At 39.8% G+C, this 15,519-nt stretch overlaps 2 protein-coding genes across 3 annotated transcripts in view; one reads left to right on the forward strand and one right to left on the reverse strand.

The window, feature by feature from the left end:
• LOC113053282 (coiled-coil domain-containing protein 148) overlaps positions 1–9,363 on the forward strand; it is a 120,689-nt gene extending 111,326 nt beyond the window's left edge. For both annotated transcript variants that reach the window (XM_026218189.1, XM_026218190.1), the window contains exons 13-15: positions 1,397–1,514; positions 1,634–1,768; positions 8,957–9,363. In XM_026218189.1, coding sequence (XP_026073974.1) covers positions 1,397–1,514; positions 1,634–1,768; positions 8,957–9,103 — 400 coding nt within the window. In that variant the 3' untranslated portion in view covers positions 9,104–9,363. The remainder of the gene's footprint in view (positions 1–1,396; positions 1,515–1,633; positions 1,769–8,956) is intronic.
• Positions 9,364–10,192: 829 nt separating this feature from the next.
• On the reverse strand, positions 10,193–14,496 carry upp2 (uridine phosphorylase 2). Its single transcript, XM_026218191.1, has 8 exons — positions 14,388–14,496; positions 14,218–14,289; positions 13,737–13,851; positions 12,803–12,961; positions 12,320–12,434; positions 11,871–12,080; positions 11,186–11,332; positions 10,193–10,735 (listed from the first exon to the last, which is right to left on the reverse strand). Exons 2-8 carry the CDS (start codon positions 14,268–14,270, stop codon positions 10,593–10,595), a joined length of 942 nt encoding a protein of 313 aa, XP_026073976.1. The 5' UTR covers positions 14,271–14,289; positions 14,388–14,496; the 3' UTR covers positions 10,193–10,592.
• Between the last annotated feature and the right edge of the window lie 1,023 nt (positions 14,497–15,519).

Consider the following 15,519-nt stretch of genomic DNA (forward strand, 5'->3'; position numbering starts at 1 on the left):
CTATACTGGAGAAGTGATGCACTTTCTAGTCCTACAGAGAACAATTTCAAATGCACTTCACCTAAATGCACTTTGTTTTTATGAGAGAACTGTTCATTTTAAAACCTTTCTGCAGGCCATGTGGGCCTGTACATTATTATTAAATATACACATGAGTGGGATACATTTTTGGTTCGAATTTTATTTTATACTGTGCATTGTTGCAATGTGCTTAATAAATATTTGCATCATTTGTAATTATGTTTTTTTATGTTTTTTTTAAATAAGTTATGTAATTGTAATTATCTTTGAAACTTTAATATTAATTTATGCAATTGCAATGTCTTAATTTTAGTAAAGTTAGTACACGGTCATAGCAATAAATGCAATGGTACTAATAATTGGCATAATTTCTTTCGGTGTTTCGGTTTCGGTTTTTGGCCTTGGTTTTCTCTTTTTCGGTTTTCGGTATCGGCCAAGAATTTTCATTTCGGTGCATCCCTAGTAAAAGCATGTCCCGCGGCCAGGCACTCTTAAAGCTCCGATAATTATTTTATCGAATACTTTATCAATAAACTCAATCTTGAACGCGCAGTCCCACACTTACCAAACAATAGCCCACCGCCAATACTTCAACCTGGCTCACTTAAAAAAAAAACAGCCCAGGCACAAATTAACTAAATGTTCTCCTCCTCTCACACACCTGCAACGAAAAATAAATAAACAAATTATTCCAAACGAAATTAATTTTCAAAATAATACACATGCGTCTTCCCAATGAATCAAAACAAAAACTTTCAATTCAATGAACTATCAAAGCACTTTCCAAATCAAACGCACTTAAACAAAATGGTCTCAATACATTTAAAGCTTAACACCTAGGCTCTTTTTAAAAATAAAAACCTAGTTATAAGCATAAAAAATTATATATTTACCGACTTTGTTTTGGATCCATATTTTGACGAGCCCCCCAAATCTTTTTGTCGTTTGATCCCGATCGTTCAAATCTAGTGGAAGAGGGTCAAGCTTTTTGTTTATTTATTTAATAAATAAAAAGAAAACAGGTTTTTCATTGAATCAGTTCAAAAGTCTAATATAACAACTAATTAACGGAAGTTTCTGCTTGGGTTGTTTCATATATTTCAATGACTTGTATGAAAGTATTCAAATAATACTATTACTTACTATGTATTGTATGGGGTACATATAAATAAACATTATTACATCATTTTCATCCTTGTTTCCATAAAAAATATTGTAGATGATGATGATGATGATGATGATGACGATGATGATTACAATACAATATTGAGAAATACTGCACACTAAATATTGTCAAAAAAGTTGAAAAATGTAATGACAGTGTTTTACAGACATAATTGTTTCAGCTCTGTCATTGGTTGTATATGTTGTACAGAGTGAATTTCAGGAAAGAGCAGTTTCAGCAGAAACTGCAGATGCGTGAAGCTGAAGAAAAACAAAAACAGAAGGAAGATAAAGAGAGAGAGGAGAGACTGCAGGCTTTACGCAACCAGGTACACACACATTCCACCTATTGATCTGAATCAGGGTGTATTCTAAGTTTGGGGTATAGCATCATTTGAAAAAAAAAAAAAAAAAAAAAAAAAACTTGTGCTTATTTGTTTGCTTTAAGGTCTCTAAAGTAGCTAAAGCCGACCCAGAGAGGATGATGGGAAACACAGTGGTGTGGAGAGTACGTCAACAGCCTGAAGAAGTGTTTACATTACAAAGGCCACTGTACCAGCTAAATACATACACGGATTCACAGGTAACACACACAGCACATACTGTAGATACCATACCATACCACTCACACATTCACCTTACAACACACAAATACACATGAAGCATTTTATCAGTCAATACTATTACACTATCTACAGGTGCATCTCAATAACTTAGAATGTCATGGAAAAGTTCATTTATTTCAGTAATTCAACACAAATTGTGAAACTTTTGTATTAAAGAAATTTAATGCACACAGACTTAAGTAGTCTTTGGTTCTTTTAATGTGGCGATTTTGGCTCACATTTAATTCTCAACAAATTAGAATATTTTGATAAGACCAATAAAAAAATAAATTAAAAAAAAAATAGTGAATTGTTGGCCTTCTTGAAAGTATGTGAGATTTCTTGGTAAACGGTGCAGTGACTTTGGTTTTCAAAGAACACAATGGACTAACACCAGCAGATGACTTTGCACCCCAAATTATCACAGACTGTGGAAATTTAACACTGGACTTCAAGCAGCTTGGGCTATGAGCTTCTCCACCATCTTCCAGATTCTAAGACCTTGGTTTCCAAATGAAATACAAAACCTGCTCTCATCTGAAAAGAGAACTTTAGACCACTGGGCAACAGTCCAGTTCTTCTTCTCATTAGCCCGGGTAAGACACCTCTGTTTCTGGTTCAGGAGTGGCTTCACAAGAGGAATATGTAGGGCTGTAGTACTCGAGTCCGGTCTTGGACTCGAGTCCGGACTCGAGACATCTTTCTGTCGTCTCGGACTTGTCTCGGACTCGTTGCATTTTCACTCAGACTTGTCTCGGACTTGGCCATTGGACTCGCCAAGTCTTCTAGTTGGTCTCGACCGAGTCCAGCAAAAAAATAAAATAATTTCTCCTTCATAACAAAACCACATTTGCATGATGTCGCGACTGAAAACTTGTGGAAAACGCTAGGCGCGCAGCTCTCCTTATTTCGAAAGCACTCTGTAATCTGCGCTCTTGCTCCAGTGGCGTCTGCTGTTGCTGGGCAACCATGACCCACGCTCCATGAAGACGCAGAAGTTTCAGCAAAGAATAAATGGATTTCCAGCACTAAACATCCCTTGTAGTAGCTCTGCTAATAGATTCATTTACAAAATGTCTATCCTTGTACAGCTAAGATCATCTGTTTCTCCATCTTAGCTTTCAGTATTGTTCCGGGAAAGGATGTGCATGACCAGCGGTGCACTTACTGCGACCTCAAAAGTTTAGATGTTTCTAATTTAATTTTCTACCTGTTAGATTGTGTTTTATTTACGTCTAACGTACACCTAGATAGCCTCAAACGTCCCCTTTACAATAATGATATACTTATTATTGTTGTACAGTATAGTGGTTGCAAGACTACTGATTTCTACTAGTCGATTTTTTTAATTAAAAATGCTTGAGTGACTCGACTACTCGTGGTTCATGCTATTGTAAATGAAAACACTAAATCATTTTTTTTATCAATAAACGCTATATTAATGTATAGCCTTATGCAACAATTACATGTTTAAATTAAAAAAAAAAAACTTTATAATTATGACATCCATCCATCCATCCATCCATCCATCATCTTCCGCTTATCCGGGGCCGGGTCGTGGGGGCAACAGTCTAAGCAGAGACGCCCAGACTTCCCTCTCCCTAGCCACTTCCTCCAGCTCTTCCGGGGGGACCCCGAGGCGTTCCCAGGCCAGCCGGGAGACATAGTCCCTCCAGCGTGTCCTAGGTCTTCCCCGGGGCCTCCTCCCGGTGAGACGTGCCTGGAACACCTCCCTGGGAAGGCGTCCAGGAGGCATCCGAAATAGATGCCCGAGCCACCTCAGCTGGCTCCTCTCGATGTGGAGGAGCAACGGCTCTACTCTGAGCTCCTCCCGAGTGACCGAGCTTCTCACCCTATCTCTAAGGGAGCGCCCAGCCACCCGACGGAGAAAGCTCATTTCGGCCGCCTGTATCCGGGATCTTGTCCTTTCGGTCATGACCCACAGCTCATGACCATAGGTGAGAGTAGGAACGTAGATTGACCGGTAAATCGAGAGCTTTGCCTTACAGCTCAGCTCCTTCTTCACCACGACAGACCGGTACAGCGACCGCATTACTGCAGAAGCTGCACCGATCCGTCTGTCAATCTCACGTTCCATCCTTCCCTCACTCGTGAACAAGACTCCAAGATACCTGAACTCCTCCACTTGAAGCAGGAACTCTCCACCAACCTGAAGTGGGCAATCCACCCTTTTCCGACTGAGAACCATGGCCTCGGACTTGGAGGTGCTGATTCTCATCCCGGCCGATTCACACTCGGCTGCAAACCGTCCCAATGCACACTGAAGGTCCTGGTCTGAGGATGCCAACACGACAACATCATCCGCAAAAAGCAGCGACGAAATCGTATGGTCCCCAAACCGGACACTCTCCGGCCCTTGGCTGCGCCTAGAAATTCTGTCCATAAAAATTATGAACAGAACCGGTGACAAAGGGCAGCCCTGCCGGAGTCCAACATGCACCGGGAACAGGTCTGACTTACTGCCGGCAATGCGAACCAAGCTCTTGCTCCGGTCGTACAGGGACCGAACAGCCCTAAGTAGGGAGCCGCCGACCCCATACTCCCGGAGCACCCTCCACAGGATGTCGCGAGGAACACGGTCGAATGCCTTCTCCAAGTCCACAAAACACATGTGGACTGGTTGGGCAAACTCCCATGAACCCTCCAGCACCCTGGAAAGGGTATAGAGCTGGTCCAGTGTTCCACGACCGGGACGAAAACCACACTGTTCCTCCTGGATCCGAGGTTCCACTATCGGCCGAATTCTCCTCTCCAGTACCCTGGCATAGACTTTCCCAGGGAGGCTGAGAAGTGTGATCCCCCTATAGTTGGAACACACTCTCCGGTCCCCCTTCTTGAAAAGAGGGGCCACCACCCCGGTCTGCCAGTCCAGAGGTACTGTCCCCAACCGCCATGCGATGTTGCAGAGGCGTGCCAGCCAAGACAGCCCCACAACATCCAGAGACTTGAGGTACTCGGGGCGGATCTCGTCCACCCCCGGTGCCTTGCCACCGAGGAGCTTTTTAACTACCTCGATGACTTCAGCCCGGGTGATGGACGAGTGCCCCTCCGAGTCCCCAGCCACTGCTTCCTCAACGGAACACAAGTCGGTGGGATTGAGAAGATCCTCGAAGTATTCCTTCCACCGCCCGACGATATCCCCAGTTGAGGTCAACAGGTGCCCATCTCTACTGTAAACAGTGTTGGTAGGGCACTGCTTCCCCCTCCTGAGGCGTCGAACAGTTTGCCAGAATCTCTTCGAGGCCAACCGATAGTCCTTCTCCATGGCCTCACCGAACTCCTCCCAGGCCCGAGTTTTTGCCTCCACGACTACCTGGGCTGCAGTCCGCTTGGCCTGCCGGTACCTGTCAGCTGCCTCCGGAGTCCCACAAGCCATCCAGGCCCGATAGGACTCCTTCTTCAGCTTGACAGCATCCCTTACTTCCGGTGTCCACCACCGGGTTCGGGGATTGCCGCCTCGACAGGCACCGGAGACCTTACGGCCACAGCTCCGAGAAGCCGCAGCGACAATGGAGGTGGAGAACATGGTCCACTCGGACTCAATATCTCCAGACTCCCTCGGGATCCGGTCGAAGCTCTGCCGGAGGTGGGAGTTGAAGATCTCTCTGACAGGGGGCTCGGCCAAACGTTCCCAACAGACCCTCACAGTACGTTTGGGTCTGCCGAGTCTGTCCAGCTTCCTCCCCCGCCATCGGATCCAACTCACCACCAGGTGGTGATCAGTTGACAGCTCCGCCCCTCTCTTCACCCGAGTGTCCAAGACATATGGCCGAAGGTCTGATGACACGACCACAAAGTCGATCATCGACCTCCGGCCAAATATGTAATTATGACATTACATATTTAAATTGTCATGTAACAGCCAGTATTTGTATCTGTAGCAATCACAAAAATATTCCTGTCTGCATTCGGATACAACATCGTACAGTTACTTGATAAGACCGTTATGACTTTTTATATATATATATATTTTGTAGTTATCACTGAACAAGTATGTTGAGTTAAACTAAAATAATTATTAATTTCTAAAATAATATTTATCATGCAAGCAGAGAGATGTCATGACAAACGTTTAGCGATCATTTGAACACGACTGAATCCATTCAATGCGCACATTTTCATTACGCAGAATCTTAATGTTAATGAACTTCACTAAACAGATGTGTGTGTGTCGCGCAAACCAGCAAAAGGTAAAGATGCAAACATGTAGGATAAATAGACAATGTATCCGTATCTAAGCTGATTATTAGCCAATCTTGAGAGAACACTGAATTGGTTTTTGAGAGACTGAGACGCGCAGCGTGTCTGTTTGATTCGTGAGCGCGCTGTGCTTATTCCATTCATTCGTATCATATCGTGGCCTAAGCTTTAAGTATTTACCTTTTAAATATAAACAAATACTATAACGTGTATGATGTATAGGTTAAATTACTCTTGCAACGCTCTGATTTCTGAGAGATGCGCAGAGAGGCGACAACAATGCGGTGTTTGATTTGCGCTCTTTTCACTCATAAAGACTGCAAACACCAGACTGTGTCAGCTTCAGTCAAGTATTCAGGCAGAAATATTCCTTGTCCGTTATTCGTTTTTTAAGCCATTATCCTTGCCATTCCGAATAAGGTATTCGGCTTCAGGCACAACCCTAATTATTACATTACATGTTTTATTTTTACATGCAACATAGATAAGATCATATAGTAAAAGCTCCACGCAATATTGTAGTTCTAAAATTTGCGTCGTACTTGCAAACACGTTGTATGAATTATGGTTAATGCATGCTGGAGTAGTTGATTGTTTCCAACAGCGCCGAGTAGTCTATGCAAGCACTAAGTACAGTATGACAAAGATGTCGCTGTATTTATGTGCGCATGCCCAGTAGAGCCAAACGTATCCCTTCTTGCTGCGCGCATTTGTCATATCCCGAGCTTTGCGTGTGTCTGTGCACTGTGCCAAGGCATCAGTCATTTTAATTTTTGACCACAGACATAATGTCAGCAAAAGCAGCATTATTACGTAAATAAAATGAAAATAAAGTACATAAAAATAATTTGACCTTACAGCTCCAAACTCTGTTCTAGAGGGCCAGTGTCCTTTATAGTTTAGCTCCCAGGGTCGGACTGGGGGTAAAACCAGTACTCATTACCAGGGCCCAAATGAAGAGAGGGCCCTTGAAAAAGTATGAATCTGAAATATATTTTATTTTACCTGGATATTTTGATGGGTGGGGGGCATGGGGGCCCATCAGGATCGCCTATGCTTAGGGCCCGGGATCTTGTGTAACGTCCATGTTAGCTTTAACCCTAATTATACACACTTGAACCAGCTAATCAAGCTCTTACTAGACACAATAATCTTTCAGGTGTGTTAAAGCCAGTTGGAGCTAAACTTTTCAGGACATTGGTCCTCCAGGATCTAGTTCGGAGACCCCTGTTAATGCACTACCCCCACCCACAATTCCGTCCGGCCCGAGACTAGAACTCACAACCCTTCGATTGGGAGTCCAACCCTCTAACCATTAGGCCACGACTTCCCTAATAATAATGTAACAAATAATAATGTAAATGTATTTTCTTAGAATAGGAGATATGCTTTCTCTCACATCACAAACATTATCAGTAGTTAAGTATGTGGTCTTGAAGAGGACAATTTTTTCTCTCATTTGGACTCGGTCTCGACTTGGACTCGAAACTTTTGGACTTGGACTTGACTTGGACTCGAACCTCTTTGGACTCGGTCTTGACTCAGTCTCGACTAGTCCTGGACTTGGACTTGACTTGGACTCGACAAAGCTGGACTTGACTACAGCTCTAGGAATATGACAACTGTAGCCAAATTCCTTGACTGTATGCCTTGACCCCAGCCTCAGTCCATTCCTTGTGAAGTTCACTCAAATTCTTCAATCGACTTTGCTTGACAATCCTCATAAGGCTGCGGTTCTTTCGGCCGGGTGTTCATCTTTTTCTTCCACACTTCTTTGGCAACGAATGTTTGTGGCTTACCCTCCTTGTGAAGGGTGTCAATGATTGTCTTCTGGACAACTGTCTTCCCCAATGATGCTGTAGCTTAGTGAACTAAACTGAGAGACCATTTTGAAGGCTCAGGAAAACTTTGCAGGTGTTTTGAGTTAATTAGCTGATTTTTTTTTTCAAATTTGAGCCCAAATCATTACAGTCAAAAGAACCAAAGACTTAAACTACTTTAGTCAGTGTGCATTTAATTTCTTTAATACACAAGTTTCACAATTTGTGGTAAATTACTGAAATAAATGATCTTTTCCATAACATTCTAATTTATTGAGATGCACCTGTAACCAACAATTGCATACCTGCTGGCTTGTAGTATGAATCACATATCTTGAACACAATATATGAGCTATTTCAATCAATATTCAACCTCTTTTCTGAAAACCCACTGTCCTGCAGTGTTAAGTTAAAATCATATCCAAACACATATGAACCAGTTAAACAAAGTCTTCAGGATCACTTAAAAAAAATCAAAGGCCAGGTTTGCCAAAGTCGGCTTTAAATAAAACTGGCAAGACAGCGGGTCCCCTGGAGCAGGGTTGAAGACATAAGATTTAATGCGTTTAATTAAATTTCACATTTTACTGTTTTGTAATTTAAGTTTTCTCTTCCTGTGGGTAGTGGCCAATTCATTTTTCAAATTCATGATTTGAAAGGGTCGATAGTTAGATTCTCACATTTCCCAGCCCTGTCTTCTGATTGTCCACTCAAGTACATGGGACATCCTGTTTCTGCCAATAATAATGGTTAACCTGTGATGACATTTTGGGACTCTGACGTCTACAAAGTCACTGTCCAAGGCCAAACAGTGAAACAGCAATATTTTTCAGACTTTTGTTACATAACATGGAGATTTAACAGCACATCCTGTAAATACACATAAAACAGAGATAAGTTACTGACTTTAACCTTGTTCATGTTAAAGCAGATCAACCTGGCAACAGCTGCTCTGTTTACAGAATTACAGTCTAGAAATCATTGAACTTTTATAGGAATCCATTTAACTTTACTTCCCTGATTGTTGTTCTCACTTCAAACTTAGATTTTGGTGATATATGGACTTGTAACCAGTTGATAATGTTATGAATAATTGAGTCTCTTATTATTTTTTCCTTCTTTCAGATTGTGTCTGATCCCAGAGTGCGTATTGAACAAGCGCTCAGAACCGCGGGTATCCATAACACCCCTTATGCAAGACAGATTCTTTCTGAGATCCAACCTCTAAAGCCACCCAGACGAGACATGGAGTCCGCTGCCTTCAGATCCTGACCCATAATTATATGAATATAATCATCTTTTCACATATATGAGTCATGATTTGTCTACATGTGGCCCACTGTCTTACAAATTAGTCTACATATTTTTTAACCATATTCCTTTGGACACTATTCAATATTTGGAGCGTTGATTGATTGATGTGTCAAAGTCTTGATCTCAAAAGATTAAGGAATATTTCATTTCTCATGATATATCCAGCTTGCCTGAGGCAAATAGATCTAACCATTTTGGGCTTTTTATATACAATAAAGTATATAGTGCTATAGTGCTTTTTTGACAATGTTATTGACCGGCCTCAGATTCAGATTTAAGATTCGGGGGAAGTCATGGCCTAGTGCTGAGAGAGTAATACCACTTGAGAAAGGCACTGAACCCCCAGCTGCTCCCCAGGTGCCGCAGCATAAATGGCTGCCCACTGCTCGGGGTGTGTGTGTGTGTCGTGTGTATTGTGTGTGTGTGTGTGTATGGTGTGTGTGTGTGTGTGTGTGTGTGTGTGTGTGTGTTGTGGGCATGTTTTTGTGACATATCAGGACACAACTCTGTATAATGACATGGGTATGACACAGGTATTACAAGGAGAGGGTGACTTATGAGGACATAAGCCATGTCCCCATTTTTCAAAACGTTTATAAATCATACAGAATGAGTTTTTTTGAGAAAGTAAAAATGCACAAAGTTTCCTGTGAGGGTTAGGGTTGGTGAATGGCGATAGAATATACAGTTTCTACAGTATAAAAACCATTACGCCTATGGGATGTCCCCACTTTTCACAAAAACAAACGTGTGTGTGTGTGTCGTGTGGTGTGTCATGTGTGTACGTGTTGTGTGTGCGCACGCACACTTTGGATGGGTTAAATGCAGAGCACGAATTCTGAGAATACTTGTCACTTTAAAAAACTATGTTGTGGTAAGAAGTGACACTATGACCTAAAACACTGTTATTGCAGTACAAAGTTCTTAATGATTCAAACCTTTTGACACACAGAATCCAGCATTTCCAGAAGATTCAGTTGCTTTGAGTTTGTTATACTGTATTATTAGTATCAAGTGTTAAAGTACAAAACCACATGACTCATTTCATTACCTTAACATATACTTTATTTAGATTAGTTTATTTCTGCTTAGACACCAAAGCTACCATCAACAATCATGTTACTACATGAACGCTTAGCATAAACAATCTAAAGAATATTTTATTTTTATTGGTACAGTGTAAAAGGTCAGTGTGAAAACTCACTTTATGTAATTAAAAAACAACAAAAACAACAAAAAGCTTTCCAGTATATATATATATATATATATATTTAATTTACAATTTAAAATACACACAAGCTGTTTTAGTACTAGTACTAGTAACGTGTAAAGTGAGATAATATGTAAGGAAGTCCACTGAAGATGGTGTGAGAATGTGAAAGTCACCTTTAAATAACACATAGACACTATGAACAGTATTATATACACTGTAAATCATTACAGGGTTTTATGGGATAAGTCCAAGGCGTTTCTTGATGAAATGAGCCACCAGGCACTGCGGTCTCTGCTGATATTCCAGGAGAACATCGTGAGGTGTAGATATTTGATCCCCCTCAAACCGGTTCAGCAGAGTCACACACACTACTGCAGCTGCAAAAAATAAAAAATAAACTAAATAAATATATAAAATGATGACACCACTAAGTGTTCAATGGCATGATAATTAAGTATTACTTTAAGTAGTTTTAAGGTTATAACATATGGCTTAAAGGAGGTATAAAGCTTATAAAGCAGTACTGCATACTCATGATTGAAGGATTGGTGCATACTAGATAAAAATTATGTTATAATTGTATGTGTCAGGAACATACTCCAATTGAAGTTCTTCATAGAAAACCTTTGCCTTTAAAAAAAAAAAACGTTTAATATCTTACTTGCATTGCTCAAAAATCTATAAAGCTTGGCACAACTTGGTTGAAAACCAATAAAATGTAGTTATTATCTATTATGTTGCCCCATTAAATAATAATGTTAATATAATAAAATGTTAACTGTCATAGTGGTGATGAGGACACCAAACAATGTAAACTTTCTAACTACCTTTAAGATTGCAGACACGACACATGGCAGCGAAGACCGTGGACTCCATCTCAATGTTCCTGACGCCTGCTTCACTGGCTTTTCTCAGATATTCCCATTTTTCTTCAGTGGAAAATGAGCACAGGGCTCCATCCAGTCGCCCTTGACCTACAACAGGGAAAGAAGTAATGATGGAAAAAAAATTTTTTTAGTATGCAGTCTTCAAAAGGATGTCTGGGTTTGAATGCTTGTGATCAGTAAGGTGTAAGAGGCCATGATGTAAACAGAGTCAGCTATTGTTATGCAAGTCTGACAAGTAAACTAAGGCTAATATTTGGCCTTTTAGATGTACTTCACACTAGTACGCACACAATAGCTGATGAACAGATTATACGGCCATTCTACAATTATATAGTATTTGTAGCACATCTACACCATATTATATATTTTACACAACCGGAGCACTGTATTGACCAATCAACATCCAGGACCACAACTATCAGTTTTATAAACTAATTAAAATTTTTATACATTTGACATTTTTAAATTGACTTGCACTGCATTGAAAGTATATATTTGACCAGTTTATGCAATCACTGGAAATCAAACCCATGATGCTCATATCACTAGCAACTTGCTCTACTGTTTGATAACCCAATATGGGCCAAAAACAACAGCAAAATAAAACAGAAAACAATTAGTGTACCTTCATAGAAGTCATGTGTGCACATTGTGTTTCCGATAACAGTGGGGATATTAGGAAGCTCTGAGGAGTACTGCAGCAGCTCTTTGGCCACATCCACATCTAGCTCTGTGCTCCTGATGATTACCTTTCCCAAAACCACCTGCTCAAACTGTGGCCTGAAGAACGAGTCTACAGCTTTATCTGTGATCACTACGGTACCTGCAGGCAGACCTGTGTGTTCAAACAAAAGGCTAAATTAATTTGTTCCCCCGAGAGAACAGGGCAACAAACCCATAAACTTCATGCCCCCTTCATGCAACATTATTAAGCTCTAATATATAATGCTTCTGAGTTTGAATTATTGAATGATTACTGTTTGTCTCTCCACAATTCCCATTAAATTTGTAATCACGTGTGTGATGTATTTGCACTTCATAATTCAGTCATAAAATAAAGCAGGAAGTTCTCACCAACTCCGCCGGACGTGCCAATGCGAAAGATGACGACATCTCGACAGCGAGCATGATAGAGCAATTTAATGAGCTCATGCAACATGATGGAGATTGAGGGAACGCCCATGCCATGCTGTCAAAGACATCAAAATATCCATAAGTTATGATCCTTGTGACAAAGTGATGCTAGCCCCATACAGAATAATTGATATAACTAAAATGATTATTAATTAGTTAAAATAGTCTGCCACAAAACAAGTCCAGCCCTTTAGAAAAGTAAGTTGCATGATTTGAAGTACAAGAATAACTTACAGCTTGTCTTAAACACCTCTAAACATGTTTCCCACCTCATTGTGCATTAGCACTTTTAGCACTATTAGCAATATTACTGAATCGGTAAGATTCCTACTCCTACATTCTCCCACATCACATGATGTTAAAATCAATTAATATGCGCGTAATGAATGAAACACCAGCCTCATCCATATTTGAGATACTCACACTAATGGACAGCACAGGTCCCACTTTATACATGGAATACCGGTCTGTTCCTTCACAGATATCTCTGATGTCTGCGATGTTGCTGGGCAGCTCCAGCTCCTCATGGATAAACTGGGCAAAAGATCTCATCCGATTGGGACTTCCGCCAACACAAACAAACTACAGAAAGACAATTGAAGCAAAAGGAATCACTTTCCCACAAATGTATTTTTTATCAGGCACTAAACGGTGTAACGGACTGTAGTGTTAGGCAACTTTTTTTCTGACATAGCGGTCCACATAAAATAATTCTGACTCAAATGAATGTTTCTTACTCATTACTTTCTTGTTCATTTTTCTAAGCAGCAAGTAATAAGGAACATAAGGCACACTCATTATTGGAAAATAATCCCCTTTAAGGGGATACAAGAGTTTAAGTGGGTTTTCCAGTCAGGATGTTGATTGTGTGGTATGGACAGACAGACTGACTGTTCATTAATCTTTATGAATATAGAACATACCCATCTTTATCAATCATACTTTAAACCAGTGGCTCTTAATTCTGGTCCGGTGTAAAGTAGACATCTAATATAACCAAATCTGGTTGGTGACACTTTAGAATAGGGGACACATATCCAGTATTAACTAAGACATTTCCCTGAACTCACTCCTAAATTGCTTCTTATTATTAGTTAGTAAGGTAGTTGTTTAGTTTAGGTATTTGGGTAGGGTTAAGGGTTAAGAATAAGGCATTAAATACTAACAAGCAGCCAATATGCCAGTAATATGTATGCTAATAAGCAAAAAGTTAACACATACATACAAAATGTGAAGAGCGATTGAGAATTGAGAACGTCTACTCTAAATCCTATAGACTTTCTTACTTAACATGTAATCAAATGTAAGTTAAGCTTAAATCTGCTGTCTAACTCTTGTCTGGTCAGGACTTACACACCTTCACATCTCCAAACATCTGGGGCAGGTCATGGGTCTTGGTGCCCAGGTTGAAGTGGTACAGGATGTCCTCTTCCATGCTGTCCAGATGAGGGTTCTTCACATACTCCACCTGTCTGTTACACATCACATCTGTTATTGACGTAGACTACGGCAATAGTGGGTTACTCAAAAAGCAACAATGAATCTAAAGAAAAATAAAAGATTTAGTGAATGTTTTCACAGCTTTCGAAAATGTTCTCATTAAAATAACTCTACACTCTTTTTCTTAGTATCCTGACTATGTAAATGATACATGAGAACTGAACTGAGCACAGTATCTCCCAAGACTTAAGCCAGTAAACTTTAGTAAATCTTTACACAACCATCAGCCTGAAATGCCTAGCTACTTAAACCCTTATCTAACCTTCTAAACTTTAACTTCTTGCTTCTGCTCTGACCTGTTAAATAAGAATGATTTGAGTAAAATACAGTTTTCTTACTGAATGTAATCACTGTGTTCATTTCCCATTCTGTTCAGTAAAATAGGAGCCATGGTTGTAGTTCTCGTCAATCTGCAAGAAAGTTGAATAAATTCAATATCTTCACACATAGATATGAGGAAAAATATGCAGAATAAAATTTATTTATAGTATATGTATATATCTCTTACAGCAATTGTATTTTTTAAAAGATATCCTTTTAATATTTTTAAAAGATATCCTATTTTTCTACTTCTATTTTTAGATCCTTAGCGTGTCATCAGAACCTTTAGAGAATAAAAATGTCTCTCTAAGACAAGCTCATATATAGAGCTCAGAATGCATTGATTGGTTAAAGAGGGAGGTGTAGCACCTTCTACATCTTTCTTTACCTGGTTACCTATCTCTACTGACATGTTCTCAAATAGACTTATGCTCTACAGAGAGATGCAGCACTGTGCCAACATCACCTCTGAACACAGACAGGCTTGTTGTGTGCGCACAATTTTATTTGTACGAGTGTATGCGTGTGTGTGTGTGTGTGTGTGTGTGTTTGTGTGTTTGTGTGTGTTTAGTTTACTAAACTTCGTTACTGTTTTTCACCCTCACCACTTCTCCATCTGCTCCAACCCATCCATTAAAATGAAAAATGTATAGTTGAACAGAAAGAATTACATGCATTTAAATATAGGACTGCTTGATGGTGACTGTACAAGTGTCTAACCTCCTGAAACCCGAGAGATTGCCTGTTGTGCATTTTATAATTTTTCTTGCTATTTGGGATATGTAGGACCTAATAAGTATAATACCTAAAATTTGTTTTTGTACAGGAAGTAGTTTTCCCAGAAAAAAGATGTCCTCATGTGAGGACAGTGGGTCTATCATGATGTGAAATGCTGCAAAGCAGTTTCATTCACTTTGCAAGCACAGATGCACATTGCATGTCATGCATCGCACACATGATTTCCCAGTGCAGCCTTGTGCTCTGCATTCATGCATTTCATTTATAAAGTTATGTTATGTCCTCGGCAGAGGACATCGGGACTCAATTTCTAAAAAAAAAAATGAAAAGACATGAATGAAAATGCATAGGCAAAAACAATAGATTTTTTTAAATCACCAATAAATTTTTAATGTTCAAGATTTTTTTTTTTTTTTTTACCAAACTTTGTATAAAGATGATTCTCAACTATGGTATAACAGAATAATTCAGTATAACATTTTTCTTTCTGCAAAATGTGTGTAAAATTACCATTAATGGGTTTTCTAATTATATACAATGTATCTATAAACTAAATCTAATTTGCATATAAATGTGTTTTT

The sequence above is a fragment of the Carassius auratus genome, chromosome 34, assembly GCF_003368295.1.
Source record: "Carassius auratus strain Wakin chromosome 34, ASM336829v1, whole genome shotgun sequence".
Lineage (NCBI taxonomy): Eukaryota > Metazoa > Chordata > Actinopteri > Cypriniformes > Cyprinidae > Carassius > Carassius auratus.

Coding starts and splice junctions, on each gene's coding strand:
- upp2 (XM_026218191.1), bottom strand. CDS start 14,270: ATGGCTCCTATTTTACTGAACAGAATGGGAAATGAACACAGTGATTAC. Junction 13,852..14,217: donor GAACACAGTGATTACATTCA/GTAAGAAAACTG, acceptor GATGTGTAACAG/ACAGGTGGAGTATGTGAAGA. Junction 12,962..13,736: donor AGATGTTTGGAGATGTGAAG/GTGTGTAAGTCC, acceptor GTCTTTCTGTAG/TTTGTTTGTGTTGGCGGAAG.